General features: G+C 42.5%; 1 protein-coding gene across 4 annotated transcripts in view; it reads left to right on the top strand.

The window, feature by feature from the left end:
- The window catches only part of LOC130293382 (cathepsin D-like), a 69,939-nt gene extending 55,651 nt beyond the window's left edge, over positions 1–14,288 (top strand). For 3 of the 4 annotated variants that reach the window (XM_056542000.1, XM_056541999.1, XM_056542002.1), the window contains exons 6-9: positions 3,730–3,852; positions 5,917–6,061; positions 8,102–8,200; positions 10,672–11,133. In XM_056542000.1, coding sequence (XP_056397975.1) covers positions 3,730–3,852; positions 5,917–6,061; positions 8,102–8,200; positions 10,672–10,833 — 529 coding nt within the window. In that variant the 3' untranslated portion in view covers positions 10,834–11,133. Of the gene's footprint in view, positions 1–3,729; positions 3,853–5,916; positions 6,062–8,101; positions 8,201–10,671; positions 11,134–14,171 lie in introns of those variants that run through there. The other variant, XM_056542003.1, reaches the window with a different exon arrangement.
- Positions 14,289–14,582: the final 294 nt, after the last annotated feature.

Raw genomic sequence — 14,582 nt, 5'->3', positions numbered from 1 at the left:
AATAGAAAAATCCATATACTGCATGTTGAATAAGGATGGATCTATTTAGTAAGATTTGATTATTAGGCCTGTAATATCCGAGGGAATGTTACCGATGAATTGATCATACTGACAGCCATAACAATTATTACTATACACACAAACACACCGTATTTTTCACCGTATAAGACGCACTTTTTCTTCCCCAAAACTGGGGGGGAAAGTTGGTGCGTCTTATACGGCGAATACACACCTATCGCGGCGGTCCCTGCGGCCATCAACGGCTGGGACCCGCGGCTAATACAGGACATCACTGATCGCAGTGATGCCCTGTATTAACCCTTCCGATGCGGCGATCAAAGCTGACCGCCGCGTCTGAAGCGAAAGTGACACTAACCCAGTCAGGCTGTTCGGGACCGCCGCGGTGAAATCGTGGCGTCCCGAACAGCTTACAGGACACCGGGAGGGACCTTACCTGCCTCCTCGGTGTCTGCTCCGTGCCGGGATCCCCTGCATGGCCGGCGCTCTCCTTCGACGTCATCACGTGGTCACGCACGCCGTCCCGTCATCCAATAGGAGTGACGTGCGTAGCGACGTGATGACGGCGACAGAGAGCGTGGATCCCGGGGAAGAAGATGTCCGGAGCATTGGTGAAACCCCAGGGACGCGGCGACAGCGATGGAGCGACATCCAGGGCAGCGGTGACGGGTCCGGAGCGGCGGGGACACATGAGTATTACCTCCTATCCAGTGGTCTTCAACCTGCGGACCTCCAGATGTTGCAAGACTACAACTCCCAGCATGTCCGGACAGCCATTGGCTGTCCGGGCATGCTGGGAGTTGTAGTTTTGCAACATCTGGAGGTCCGCAGATTGAAGATCACTGTTGGGTTCAGAATCTTTTTTTTTCTAGATTTTGCACCTTTAAAATTGGGTGCGTCTTATATGCCGGTGCATCTTATAGGGCGAAAAATACGGTAATAACTAAGAACCTCGGCTCATTTTATGTCTTAATATATAAAGTACAGTAAATAAGAAGAGGTTCTCAATCTGCATTCACAGTCTAAGCTCTATGCACAAGTGATGGCTTCCCTGGCAGACAGCTGTCGGTGGCATTTATTTTCTCTTGGCATGCCCAGGTTCCGGCTATTATGAGTATAGATATATTACTTTGTCGCCATAAATCGTAAGATATGAATTCAAGGATATCCTATAATGAAGCACAGGTCCAAGAGCAGGGGTATGACAAGGAGGGGGCTGGCAGGGCATGTACATATGGTTGGTGCCAAAAAATCACAATCATTTGTCCAGAGGTTTAGATACAGGGCTAGGGCAGCAAATCTTGGCCCCAAGTCTACATTAAAGAATGTATTTCATTACTTACAGATCCCTGTTCTGATGGCTGTTTTGCTTCTTTTCTTCCTGATTTCAGAGGTGGCCATGCATGTTAGGCTTAGTTTAGTGTGGTGGCCCAGTAGGGAGGTGTTGCCCCATGCTCCTGCTGTCCTGTCAGGCAGCCTCCTTCAATGTCCCCAAGGCCCCCTGCACTTGTTTCCCCATTGTAAATATGTTTTACCATGTAAAGTGTTATAAAATGTAATGTTGTTGTAAGAGTTATACCATGTGATATGTGAGGTACCAGTGACCAGGTGATCCCAAGAGTGACCTATGGGCTCCCTGCTAGTCTCCCCCATATAAGCCCTGGGTGGATCTTCTTTCTCTTTGAGCTCTGCTCTTCTGCTAAGCTGAGGTCCAGTGCAGTCGTGCCTAGTGTATTTGTCCAAAGTGTTGTAGACCTCAAAGTTAAGTCCTGCAGCCACCATCAAGTCAAGAAACCTAAAGTCAAAGATTTATAAGTCAAGTCAAGTCAGTCCCTGTCATCTGTCAAGTCAGCGTGGTCTGCATTTAATTGTCCAGTCCTACTACAAGTCCCAGAAAGGCCTTAAGGTCTCTGTGTCATTGGTCCCCTCCTTGGGCCCTGGCTGAACTGTATAGACTTTACTATCTGTCTACCCTCAGTAAATCTACCATTGTCCGTAACTTTGCGTCGGAGTCTTTATTGCCCCCGTGCCTAGCCCAGGATCCAGCAGTATACCTTCGGGTGGTTATAGGCTAAACCACGCCCTGGCGTCACGATGACAAGGGGTTAATGCCATCTGCCCCTAGGGTAACAACATCTGCCCTGCACCACACACCCCACCATCACATTAGTCAAACCCACCAATTTGGGTGGAACATGGTCAACATGTTTGGCATGTTCAGCTGATTATCATTTGTTATAAGTCAAGGGGAAAAAAGGATCGAACATGTCGAATTTACATACATTCCCATTTAATAGGTGTTTGAACCTAGAGCTATTCATAACAAATTTCCATATATTTGCACATTTGGTTCAGCCAAGCATGCATATGTTTGTTAGAGTTGGTGACACAAACAGCTGCTGGTGGCTTATCTCCCTTGAGCCCGAAAGATTGGGCATGTTGAAGGGACCTTCTCATCACTTTCATGGTATCTGAACCACAAGTCATCAAGGAGATCCCCACCCCACCAGCCTTGGCTGATCTCTCACTGCTTGAATATATGGAGAGATACAGTATATCAATTAGGCTGATGAGGCAGACAGAAGAAACTGGGAACTATCCTGATGTCTCATGGTTCAGGTATCATGAGCACGATGACATGCCCAAACATTCGGCTTCAAGGGAGACAAGCCACCACTAGCTGTTTCTGGCAACAGCTTTATCCCCCATTAATATTAGTAGGAAGTGCCCTTGGTCTTATTCATTTTATTAAGTCCCATGTGGTCACATGATCAGGTTGATAGGTATAGGGGGGTTGCCCTCAGTTACACGGTGCTGTGTCCATACGTCACAGCACACGAAAATATTCCAGACCTTCCTGTGCCAGGTTACTGTGGTGCAGTGGGGGATGGGCTCATCTTTGAAATGATCACCAAAAAAAACCTTTAACAGGGTACTTCTCCCCAAGACATGTTATCCCCCATCCAAAGGATATCCCAGCGGCTGGACCCCCGCGATCTCCGCCGAGGCACCTCAGTCATCTGCTGCACGGCGCAAACTCTGCTCTGTGCCCAAGCTTTAGTGTTTATGAACGCCACAGCGCCAGCTCGGAGATTGTGGTGGTCCCAGCAGATGAAACCCCCCCCCCCACCATCAGACATGTTATACCCTATCCTTTGTCTAGGGGTCTCTAACATATCCGAAAGCATTGAGGCTTGTTGATTTGTTTTACAGTAATTTGGGTAAGCTTAAGATGGTTGTAATAGGCATAAAAACTGGATGTTTAGTTTTCAGTTTTCCTGTTACTTTCGGATAGAAGGGGGTCCTTAGATTAAGAAACCCTATTATGAAATTAATGGGGTCCTCTGTTCAGAATCCTCATCTTTTACCAGAGAGGAGAGTAGGTATAAATAGCGTCTTTTGTTTTGGAAGGCCTATCCTGTCCTGCCTTACACGGACAATGCATTGATTTGTAGGAGAACTGTGTAATACTTGATTTTCCCTGTGGTGGCGCTGCAGGGAAGTTGAACACTTAGAGACAGGTTTCCCTAGAGATTGCAGATGTTGAGTGGGGATCCCAACAACATGACACTATGATTAGTTTGTTCTTAGGGGACTTTGTAGCAAATAGGAATTGTGCAGAGTGGAAATCCCCTTCGATATAAAATTAACTTCAAAACTTTCCAATTCCTGAAAGCTCCTGACACGTTATATTTCCTATATTTGCTTAAGAGATCCTACTGCTCCGGTTGGAGGTGAACTTGTCTTTGGAGGTACAGACTCTAAGTACTACACAGGGGACTTCCAATACCTGAATGTGACCCGCATGGCTTACTGGCAGATCAAGACCGATGAGTAAGTTCTTATCCATTTTGATCATTATTTCTTATTAAAAGACATTCTCCATCTATCCTTTCATTGTTTGCCTGACTTTTTCTGGCTATTGTAAATGATTCTCTTGGTTTATATTATTACCTGTTTCGTCTGATACATATGGGATGACATAAGTCGACTTAATTCTTACACTATGGACACTTCTAAAACCAGTAGGGTCAGGAGGATCATACTGTACATCATGGAGTTTGGAGTATCCCAAAAAAATTGGACAAAAGGCGGCACTCCAGTGTCCAAACAGCAAGATGATTTATTCACACACATCCGTCAATACATAGTGCAACGTTTCAACCTTTTCATCGAGAAGCCCCAAATGGGTCTGTAGATGTAGATGCAAAAATAAAATAGTTATGTGTCTTAGAAGGCTAGGAGGAAAATAAAAAAACACAGAAATATAAAGTTGGCTGTGTCCTCAAGCCCAAAACAGGGTGTGGCCTTTAGAGTTTAAAGGGGTACTCAGGTGGAAAAAAAACTTTTTTTTAAAATCTTCTGGTTCCAGAAAGTTATACAGATTTGAAAATTACTTCTATTTCAAAATCTTAACCCTGCCAGTGCTTATCAGCTGCTGTAGGCTCCAGAGGAAGTTGTGTCAGGAACTGTCCAGAGCAGGAGGGAATCCTCACAGCAAACCTATCCTGCTTCCTATAGTTCATTTTATTTAAATTTTTATTAATAGAAGTAATTTACAAATCTGAACTCTCTGGCACCAGATGACATAAAACGTTTTTTTTCCTCCGCAGTACCCCTTTAATGCGTACCATGCATGCCCATTAGACACACTAGTCCACTCCTGCACCAATTATTAGCCAAACAATTAGCTTTCATTATGTAAAGTTACATTGTGCCATCAATGACCATATAAGAAAAACCATAGGAGAAAACTTCTCTAATAAAATGAAGTTCACTAGTCTCCTTCAATTCCCCTACATACGTTTTGGTACGATCTTTTCTCAAGGGGAACCCTTAAGAAGGATCATACTGAAAGATAGGTAGGGGATACAGAGGATTCAATATGGGTTAGCACCTTACATGTGAGCGATATGTTTACATGCACTTAGCACTGTACCATGTAGGCTGCTTTGCACACCTCAAATAGAAGCGCACAGAACTGCATTGGAATTTATTGTCCCAGTGGGGAGCCTATATAGGCTAAAAACAGCCCTGTTTGATTAGTACTAGGTGCTGGTGCAATATTCGTATGCAATAATGATTTATATATATATATATATATATATATATATATATATATATATATATATATGTGTGTGTGTGTGTGTGTGTAAATTCTTATAGGAGAACCGCACTCCTATGTTGATTCTGGGTACAAGCTGGTCCAACCCAGGCAGGGTCCCCAAAATGTAAGAAAAAATGCAGCAGCACTCCGTGGTAGATGAAAAAGTGGAGTTAGGCTTTATTCATCAAGTGCAATACACACTTGATGAATAAAGCCTAACTCCACTTTTTCATCTACCACGGAGTGCTGCGTCGTTTTTTCTTTGATAAATATATATATATATATATATATATATATATATATATATATATATATATACTTTTTTTTATGCAACAAGTGCATTGATATATTTTGCTTATAGTGAATTATTCCTCATTTGTTATTTATTTTCTTAGTGAAAATTACAAAATGAATAAAGCTATGAATATCAAAATACATCAATATGCAATCATACAATCATGCCATAACAGTATCGTACAAAATTAATATCCCAAACTGAACCCCCCCCCCCCCCCCCGACCCAATGTCCATCCTAATTCCTTACCCTGGAGAAAAGAGGTAAGAAAGAAAAAACAAGTCATCATTGAATGTTGGTCCTCTGTGTATTTTTGTTGGCTCTTACCATACTGCAATTGTTTATACATATACTTTTGTCTGTATACGGTGTTGTTCATTTTATTTTGCTTATAACATATATTGTTTTAATGCGATGCATGCCGATGGAAAATCAAGAACCTGGCCATTTTCGAAGGGAGGGTGACATTTTGGTCCACCGTTTAATTCTCTTTTAGAGTCAGAGTTGGAAGCCAACTGGTCCTCTGCAAAGGCGGCTGCCAGGCCATAGTGGACACCGGAACATCATTGATAACAGGTCCGGCCGAAGAAATCAAAGCCCTTCACACGGCCATTGGAGCTTTCCCACTGTTCAATGGAGAGGTAAGAGATTATCATTCAGCGCACAGGTCTTGTGTCACTAAGGCTACAGAACTGACTATTCAGCCTCCCTATAATGGAGCATAAAATAATATAATCCCTATAATCACTGAAAGGAAAGACGTCAAAAGCTATAAAATGCAGTAACACAACCCTAGGTAAACAATCTCAAGCAGCACAGAGGAGGAGCCGGCACGTACGGACCTAAGCCCAAAGAGAGGGGGTGCTCAGCCCGGCAGAAGCACAAAGGTCCACACAGAGGCGGCACTCACCAGGCAGATGCGTCTTATTCAGGTCTCATGGACGAGGTACAGGCAGCAGGCAGGGGAGCTGCGGTGGAGGATGGGGCTAGCCGGAACAACTTGTTCCGGCTAGCCCCGTCCTTCACCGCAGCTCCCCCTCCTGCTGCCTGTACCTCGTCCATGAGACCTGAATAAGATGCATCTGCCTGGCGAGTGCCGCCTCTTTGTGTGTCTTTGCTTTGCTTAACCCTAGGTAAAGGCCAAGCAAATTAACAGTGACTTTTTTCCCAGTAGTGCCAATGACTTCATGACATTTCTTCCTGGACCCTCTTTAGTTTTGAGGAATTGGATTGGTGTAATGGATGTGATTTTACTTAAAGTATATTTGCCATGAGGCTGGTGCACTTTACTGGTGTATACAAGCCCCCCTCCTCAATGATTGCACTGGGATGTCCGAAATTCCTGGCTGGGCATTCCCGGGGACAGGCTCTTACCCCCATCCACCATTATTACTACATTGTTGGTTCTTTGAATCCACATTACAGATTGGTGTTTGTCCTTCCGGCCTATATAAGTAAACTTGTCACCCAGGTATCCAGGAGAGGAAGGGTAGCCAGCAGTTGGTGAACAGGAATTGAATTGTTATTGGTCCAGTGGCTGGCATTGTTATGGGGAACCTGACTTTCCCTATTATAGGGTGTGATAGCCTGGGGGAGTAGGGTATGGGGAGTGTAGCTGTGCGGTAATTAAAGGGTGCTTGTTAACCCTTGCTATTCGTGACGCTAGGGTGAGGGCTCCTCAGTAATGCTAGTCCTACCGCCACCCTTCCTAAGAGCGATAGGGAGGTAGATAAGAATAGAATGTCCACAACCGGAGAGTTTTCTGAAACAGGTATAACTTTTACTGAAGATTTTCTGCAAGCTTCATAAACTGAACAGTCTCTATGCATGCAACTGCTTTCTTTGGAGATTGACAAAGGTTGGGATTTTAGCAATTTAGAGTTTTTAAGTATTGTGCGCTGTTCCACTGGATTTAGGGGATTTAGTTGCGGCCCAGTAATCACGCTAGCATTAGCGGGGGTAGTTCAGAACTCACGGTTTAGTTTCGCTGAGGCCGGTAGGTTTTCAAGCCTAGCGTGTCTTTGCAAGTTGTGCAGATCCGTCCTGCTAGTCCGGCATCCTCGAGAGCAGCAACCCAAGGGAGCGATAATTGGCTACAGCTCCCTTATATGGGCAGGGGCTGGACTAGTGCTAATTGGTCCATACTTGTGTCACTCACCATTACAAAGGATTGTGGGCAACACGTGACTCTAACATACCATTTAACATACTATTTAACATGGTCACATGACCGAAGGTCCTGCGACGGTAAACAAGGTAAGTACTTTACATTATATTAGATATACATTATTTATTAAATATATACATGTATTAACATTAGAGAATTAGACTTGAGGAGAGGCGACTAGGGGCTGTCCCACCTGAGGGACCCTACCTGAGCGTAGTTACTCTGACTATGGGGACCTCTACACTAGGTACGGTATGTAATACGGTACCGGGACACCACAAGGGCATGTGGCTGAATTGTTATGGGCAACAGCTGGCAATTTTATAGAGCACCCCTAAGAGCATTAAAATGACATGTGTCTAGCCACTGCCTAAAAGACTTGTGAACAAAAAAAAAAAAAAAAATCATTGATTTTTAATAAACCTTTGCGTAGAGTGTTTTTGTTTTTCATGGTCCAGCTAATGTTTTGCTACAGTGAAGTCAATTACAGTCAAAATGTCTCTTTATCTTATAGTATATGGTAGACTGCGACAAAATATCATCTCTACCCACAATTTCCTTTATCCTGGGAGGTGTGCAGTACAATCTGACTGGAGAAGACTATGTGCTGAAGGTAAAAAGCCCCATAAAAGATATATGTTTTTTTTTATGTCATTCAACTCATTGTTGGGTTTTCATATCTTAAAGTGAACCTGTCGCTTTAAAAAAAAAAAGTTTCATATGTCCTAGAGATATCTCTCTCTCTCTCTCTCTCTCTCTCTCTCTCTCTCAGATTTGTAAATTACTTCTATTAAAAAATCTTAATCCTTTCAGTACTTATGAGCTTCTGGAGTTAAAGTTGTTCTTTTCTGTCTAAGTGCTCTCTGATGACACGTGTCTCGGGAACCGACCAGTTTAGAAGAGGTTTGCTATGGGGATTTGCTTCTAAACTGGGTGGTTCCCGAGACACGTGTCATCAGAGAGGACTTAGACAGAAAAGAACAACCTTAACTTCAGAAGCTCATAAGTACTGAAAGGATTAAGATTTTTTAATAGAAGTAATTTACAAATCTGTTTAACTTTCTGGAGCCAGTTGAGATATATATATATATATATATATATATATATATATATATATATATATATAAAAGTTTTTTCCTGGATAACCCCTTTAATGTGACAGTGCCAGTTTAAGTGAAAAAGGGAGGAAATAATTGATCCAAATTTCATGGCTTAGAATGGACAGAGCCATAATGCTCCTATACCCCATTGTTCAGTGTACCCCTTGTCTTGGCCCTACATCCTGGGCAAATCTATCGCACCTTGGAAAATTAGACAAGACTTTTATCATAATATAGTAGGTGCATAAATTTTGCTGTAATGTATTTAGGAGAATACAGTGATCCCTCAACTTATAATGGCCTCAACATACCATAGTTTCAACATACAATGATCCTTTTTTCCGACCATTGTAACTTGAAACCAGACACAACATCCAATACAGACAGTCCAGATCTGTGAAACGTGTCAATGGCTGAAAGAACTGACCAATAAGAATGGGCATTTACACCTGTACTACTGAAGCGTTTGCACTGACTGGCTGTCTGGTAGCGCCCCCTACAGTACAGGGAGGTATTGCATGTTCTGTACTACTCTTTACCTGTGCCACGGTTAGCTGCTCCTTTGGATACCAGGTAAGGGCGGCTACATTTTGTGTGTACTGTACAGGACCCTGAAGAAGCTCCTGTTCTTTATATAGACTAGTCTTTCCCAAGCAGGGTGCCTCCAGCTGTTGCAAAACTACAACTCCCAGCATGCCTGGACAGCCTTTGGCTGTCCAGGCATGCTGGGAGTTGTAGTTTTGCAACAGCTGGAAACACCCTGGATGGGAAATACTGTACAGGACCCTGAAGAAGCTCCTGTTCTCTATATAGACTAGTCTTTCACAAGCAGGGTGCCTCCAGCTGTTGCAAAACTACAACTCCCAGCATGCCTGGACAGCCTTTGGCTGTCCAGGCATGCTGGGAGTTGTAGTTTTGCAACAGCTGGAAACACCCTGGATGGGAAATACTGTACAGGACCCAGAAGAAGCTCCTGTCCTCTATATAGACTAGTCTTTCCCAAGCAGGGTGCCTCCAGCTGTTGCAAAACTACAACTCCCAGCATGCCTGGACAGCCTTTGGCTGTCCAGGCATGCTGGGAGTTGTAGTTTTGCAACAGCTGGAAACACCCTGGATGGGAACTACTGTACAGGACCCTGAAGAAGCTCCTGTTCTCTATATAGGCTAGTCTTTCCCAAGCAGGGTGCCTCCTGCTGTTGCAAAACTACAACTCCCAGCATGCCTGGACAGCCTTTGGCTGTTCAGGCATGCTGGGAGTTGTAGTTTTGCAACAGCTGGAAACACTCTGGATGGGAAATACTGTACAGGACCCTGAAGAAGCTCCTGTTCTCTATATAGACTAGTCTTTCCCAAGCAGGGTGCCTCCAGCTGTTGCAAGACTACAACTCCCAGCATGCCTGGACAGCCTTTGGCTGTCCAGGCATGCTGGGAGTTGTAGTTTTGCAACAGCTGGAAGCACGCTGGATGGGAAACACTGACATAGACAGTCATTTACTGCTTCCAGCAGATCTTTCTTACTTTTATATGTAAGGATTTGTTTTATCTATATTAGTTAGCTACTTATTTTTCTTTAATCCTCACTTTTTCCTATTTTTGGATGACATTTTGGTGGCTTCAGAACCAATTACCAGGTTTCCATAGAGTTCTGGTCTCAACATACAATAGTTTGAACATACAATGGCTGTCCTGGAACCAATTAATATTGTAACTTGAGGGACCACTGTACTGGGTGACCCCACTGCTAAAAGCAAACTGATGCTGACTTCTGGGTTCTAGTTACACCACCACACCTCCTGTCCCATAACTAGGGAGCGCCATGTTTGGGTGCTATACTTATTACCATCCATTAGGTGAGAAGAGCCACATAGATCTCTCTTCTCTATTTGGACAATGGGGATATCTAGAAATGTGACCTCTGCTCTCCAGCAGCTACTGTGTTAAATATTCGGTTGCTTTCATATAGTTTTATATCTTGTCTGTACAGATATCAAAGATGGGAAAGACCATGTGCCTTAGTGGCTTCATGGGATTGGATATTCGACCACCTGCAGGACCTTTTTGGATCTTGGGGGATGTCTTCATTGGCCGGTATTACACGGTCTTCGACCGAGACAGCAATCGAGTTGGATTTGCAAAAGCATTATGAGTACCGAAAAAGAACGTATTGCTTTCTCAGCTATGCCTTATCACAACTGTGGATAGTGAGCAAGAAATGGATATCCATGCTGGACACAAGAACCGTTACCTGATGTGTTCCGGCTTGTAGAGGTTGCTGCAAAAAGCTTCTCCTGTTGCAGGACTAAAACGTACTCACTGTTAAAATGTTCCCCTAGCCACAAATGAATCCACGTATGTTCAAAAGTTAGAAGTCCTTATATTCAACATACAGCAATTTTTCTTCCTTAAAGGGGTTATCCAGGAAAAAAATTATATATATATATATATATATATATATATATATATATATATATATATATATATATATATATATAACAGTAGTAATATGCAGCAGACCGAAATGTCATGCAAAGTGCTTTATTCCATGTGGTACAAAAAGCGACGTTTCGCCGGCCTCACGCCAGCATTCTCAAGCGTGAGGCCGGCGAAACGTCGCTTTTTGTACCACATGGAATAAAGCACTTTGCATGACATTTCGGTGTGCTCCATATTACTACTGTTATTAGTAAGGAACCAGAGGACCGTGGCTCCAGCATGCGTGCACCCTGCCTACAGGCCTTCATTTTTCTTGATGTGCTGCTTATTTTTGGAATATATATATATATATATATATATATATATATATATCAACTGGCTCCAGAAAGTTAAACAGATTTGTAAATTACTTCTATTACAAAATCTTAATCCTTTCAGTACTTATGAGCTTCTGAAGTTAAGGTTGTTCTTTTCTGTCTAAGTGCTCTCTGATGACACGTGTCTCGGGAAGCGCCCAGTTTAGAAGCAAATCCCCATAGCAAACCTCTTCTAAACTAGGCGGTTCCCGAGACACGTGTCACCAGAGAGCACTTAGACAGAAAAGAACAACCTTAATTTCAGAAGCTCATAAGTACTGAAAGAATTAAGATTTTTTTAATAGAAATAATTTACAAATCTTTATAACTTTCTGCCACCAGTTGATATATATAAAAAAAGTTTTTTCCTGGATAACCCCTTTAAAGGGGTAAAAAATTAATAAAAATCTAATCAACTGGTGCCAGAATGGTAAACAGATTTGTAAATTTTTTCTATATAAAAAATCTTAATCCTTCCAGTACTTATCAGCTGCTGTATGCTCCACGGGAAGTTGGACAGTTATTTTCTGCCTGGCCACAGTGCTCTCTGCTGCCACCTTTGTCCGTGTCAGGAACTGTCCAGAGCAGGAGAGGATTGCTATGGGGATTTATTCCTGCTCGGGACAGTTCCTGACATGGACAGAGGTGTCAGCAGAGAGCACTGTGGTCAGACAGAAAAGAACAATACAACTTCCTTCTGTAGTATACAGCAGCTGATAAGTACTGGAAGGGTTAAAGATATTTAAATAGAAGTCATTTCCAAATCTGTTTAACTTCTTGGCGCCAGTTGATTTAAAAAAAAATTGTTTCCCACCGGAGTACCCCTTTAAGGCCATGTTCACACAGTGGAAATTTTGCAGAATTTCCACCCAGAAAACACTGGCTGACATTCTGCAAATAGTGCAAGGGGAGTCCATCAAAAGAATTGGCATTTTCATTCGGAATTGGAATTCACATGGCGGAAACACCTGCCGTTGAAATTCCGCCATGTGCACGGTGCAGCAGAATCCTATCAAAAAATCAGACTCTGCTGCAACGGAATCTTCGAGCTGAAATTTTCCACCAGATTCCACTTGGAAATTCTACCGCGTGAACATGGCCTTCAAAGTATGGCAAACTTGATCCCCCCAGGACTTAGACCCCATTATAAATCAATGGATCTTTCGGGTATTGGGCCATTGGGATCATGTATTTATCTTACAGTGATGCAGAATTTATCTTGTTTAGTTGTTTTTTTTTTTTAACCATAATAATATGGATACAGACTTGATGGAGCCCCATGTGAAAATAAAATGGTAGCTACATAGGGGGAGATTTATCAAAACCTGTCCAGAGGAAAAGTTGCTTAGTTGCCCATAGCAACCAATCAGATTGCTTCTTTCATTTTGCAGAGGCCTTGTGAAAAAGAAAGAAGCGATCTGATTGGTTGCTATGGGTAACATTTTCCTCTGCATAAGTTGTGTCTACAACACAGAAGGTACATAATATGTCTGCTTATAACATGGCTATTATTAAAAGTGCTTTGAATAAAATGCTCCTTATAATAACATGGTTATCTCTTTCATTTTGTAGTAATCATATCGGGGGAGATTTATCAAAACCTGTGCAGAGAAAGAGTGGGGCAGTTGCCCATAGCAACCAATCAGATTGCTTCTTTCATTTTCCACAGGCCTCTTTAGAGGCCTGTGGAAAATGAAAGAAGCAATCTGATTGGTTGCCATGGGCAACTGCACCACTCTTCCTCTGCACAGGTTTTGATAAATCTCCCCCTTCCTCCGTAGTTCCCGTTAGAAGGGACGGCAACATTCCCAATTCCTCTAAAAAATTGGCTGTGTGTTGGGAGCAGAAGAAGCCAAACCCCCAGCTTCAAGGGACACCCCTTTAATGGGGTTATCAGGCCTCACAAAATCCCTCAGGATAGGCCAGTGTTTCCCAACCAGGGTGCCACCAGCTGTTGCAAAACTACCACTCCCAGCATGCCGGGACAGCCTTTGACTGGGAGTTGTAGTTTTGCCACACCTGGTTGGAAAACACCGGGATAGGCCATCAATATTAGATTAGCTTGGCTACCTTACACTGCCATAGCTAATTAAAGACAGAATTAAAGGGGTATTCCAGGAAAAAACTTTTTTTTTTTTTACATCAATTGGCTTCAGAAAGTTAACAGATTTGTAAATTACTTCTGTTAAAAAATCTTTATCCTTCCAATAATTATCAGCTGCTGAAGTTGAGTTGTTCTTTTCTGTCTGGCAACAATGCTCTCTGCTGACATCTCTGCTTGTCTCGGGAACTGCACAGAGTAGAAGAGGTTTGCTATGGGGATTTGCTTCTCCTCTGGACAGTTCCCGAGACACGTGTCATCAGAGAGCGATTAGACAGAAAAGAACAACTCAACTTCAGTAGCTCATAAGTACTGTTAGGATTAAGATTGTTTAATAGAAGTAATTTACAAATCTGTTTAACTTCCTGGAGTCAGTTGATATATAAAAAAAAGTTTTTTTCCTGGATAACCCCTTTAATCCCTTTCCGACTACTCGATTTTACTGGCACCCTTTATTTGACCATATATTATCAAGCCAGGAAAAAAAATTATATGTAGAGGAAAACAAAAAGAAAAAATTAAGTGAGCTATTCGTGGGGCAATCATTTTTTTTCTAATAATACTTTTTTTTTTTTTGCTCCATTTATTCTACAGGTCAGTACGATTCCAATGATACCAAATTTTTGTTTCGTTAAACAGCAAGAAAAAATGTAAAAACTAAAATCTTTTAATTGCCAAGTTCTGACCGCTACAATTTGTTTTTATTTCGCCTCTTACAGAGCTGAGTGGGGGCAAAAGTTTTTCTCTGTGAGTCTGTAGGTTTTTTTTTTTTCGTTTTTTTTTGCATGGTAATGACTTTTTGATCACTTTTTATTCAATTTTTGCTGGAATAGCTAAGGCATTAGGTAGATCTAAATGCATGGATGCAGATGATATGGGCTGCAAAAAAATTCTGGAGTACTTCTTTAAAGGGGTTGTCCAGGATTAAACAGCACCACTCCTGTCCACAGGTTGTGTCTGGTATTGCAGCTCAGCACTATTGAAGTGAATGGGGCTGAGCTGCAG

This window comes from Hyla sarda, chromosome 10 (assembly GCF_029499605.1).
Source record: "Hyla sarda isolate aHylSar1 chromosome 10, aHylSar1.hap1, whole genome shotgun sequence".
In the NCBI taxonomy this organism is placed as follows: domain Eukaryota; kingdom Metazoa; phylum Chordata; class Amphibia; order Anura; family Hylidae; genus Hyla; species Hyla sarda.
This window is presented reverse-complemented; position numbering and strand designations above follow the sequence as displayed.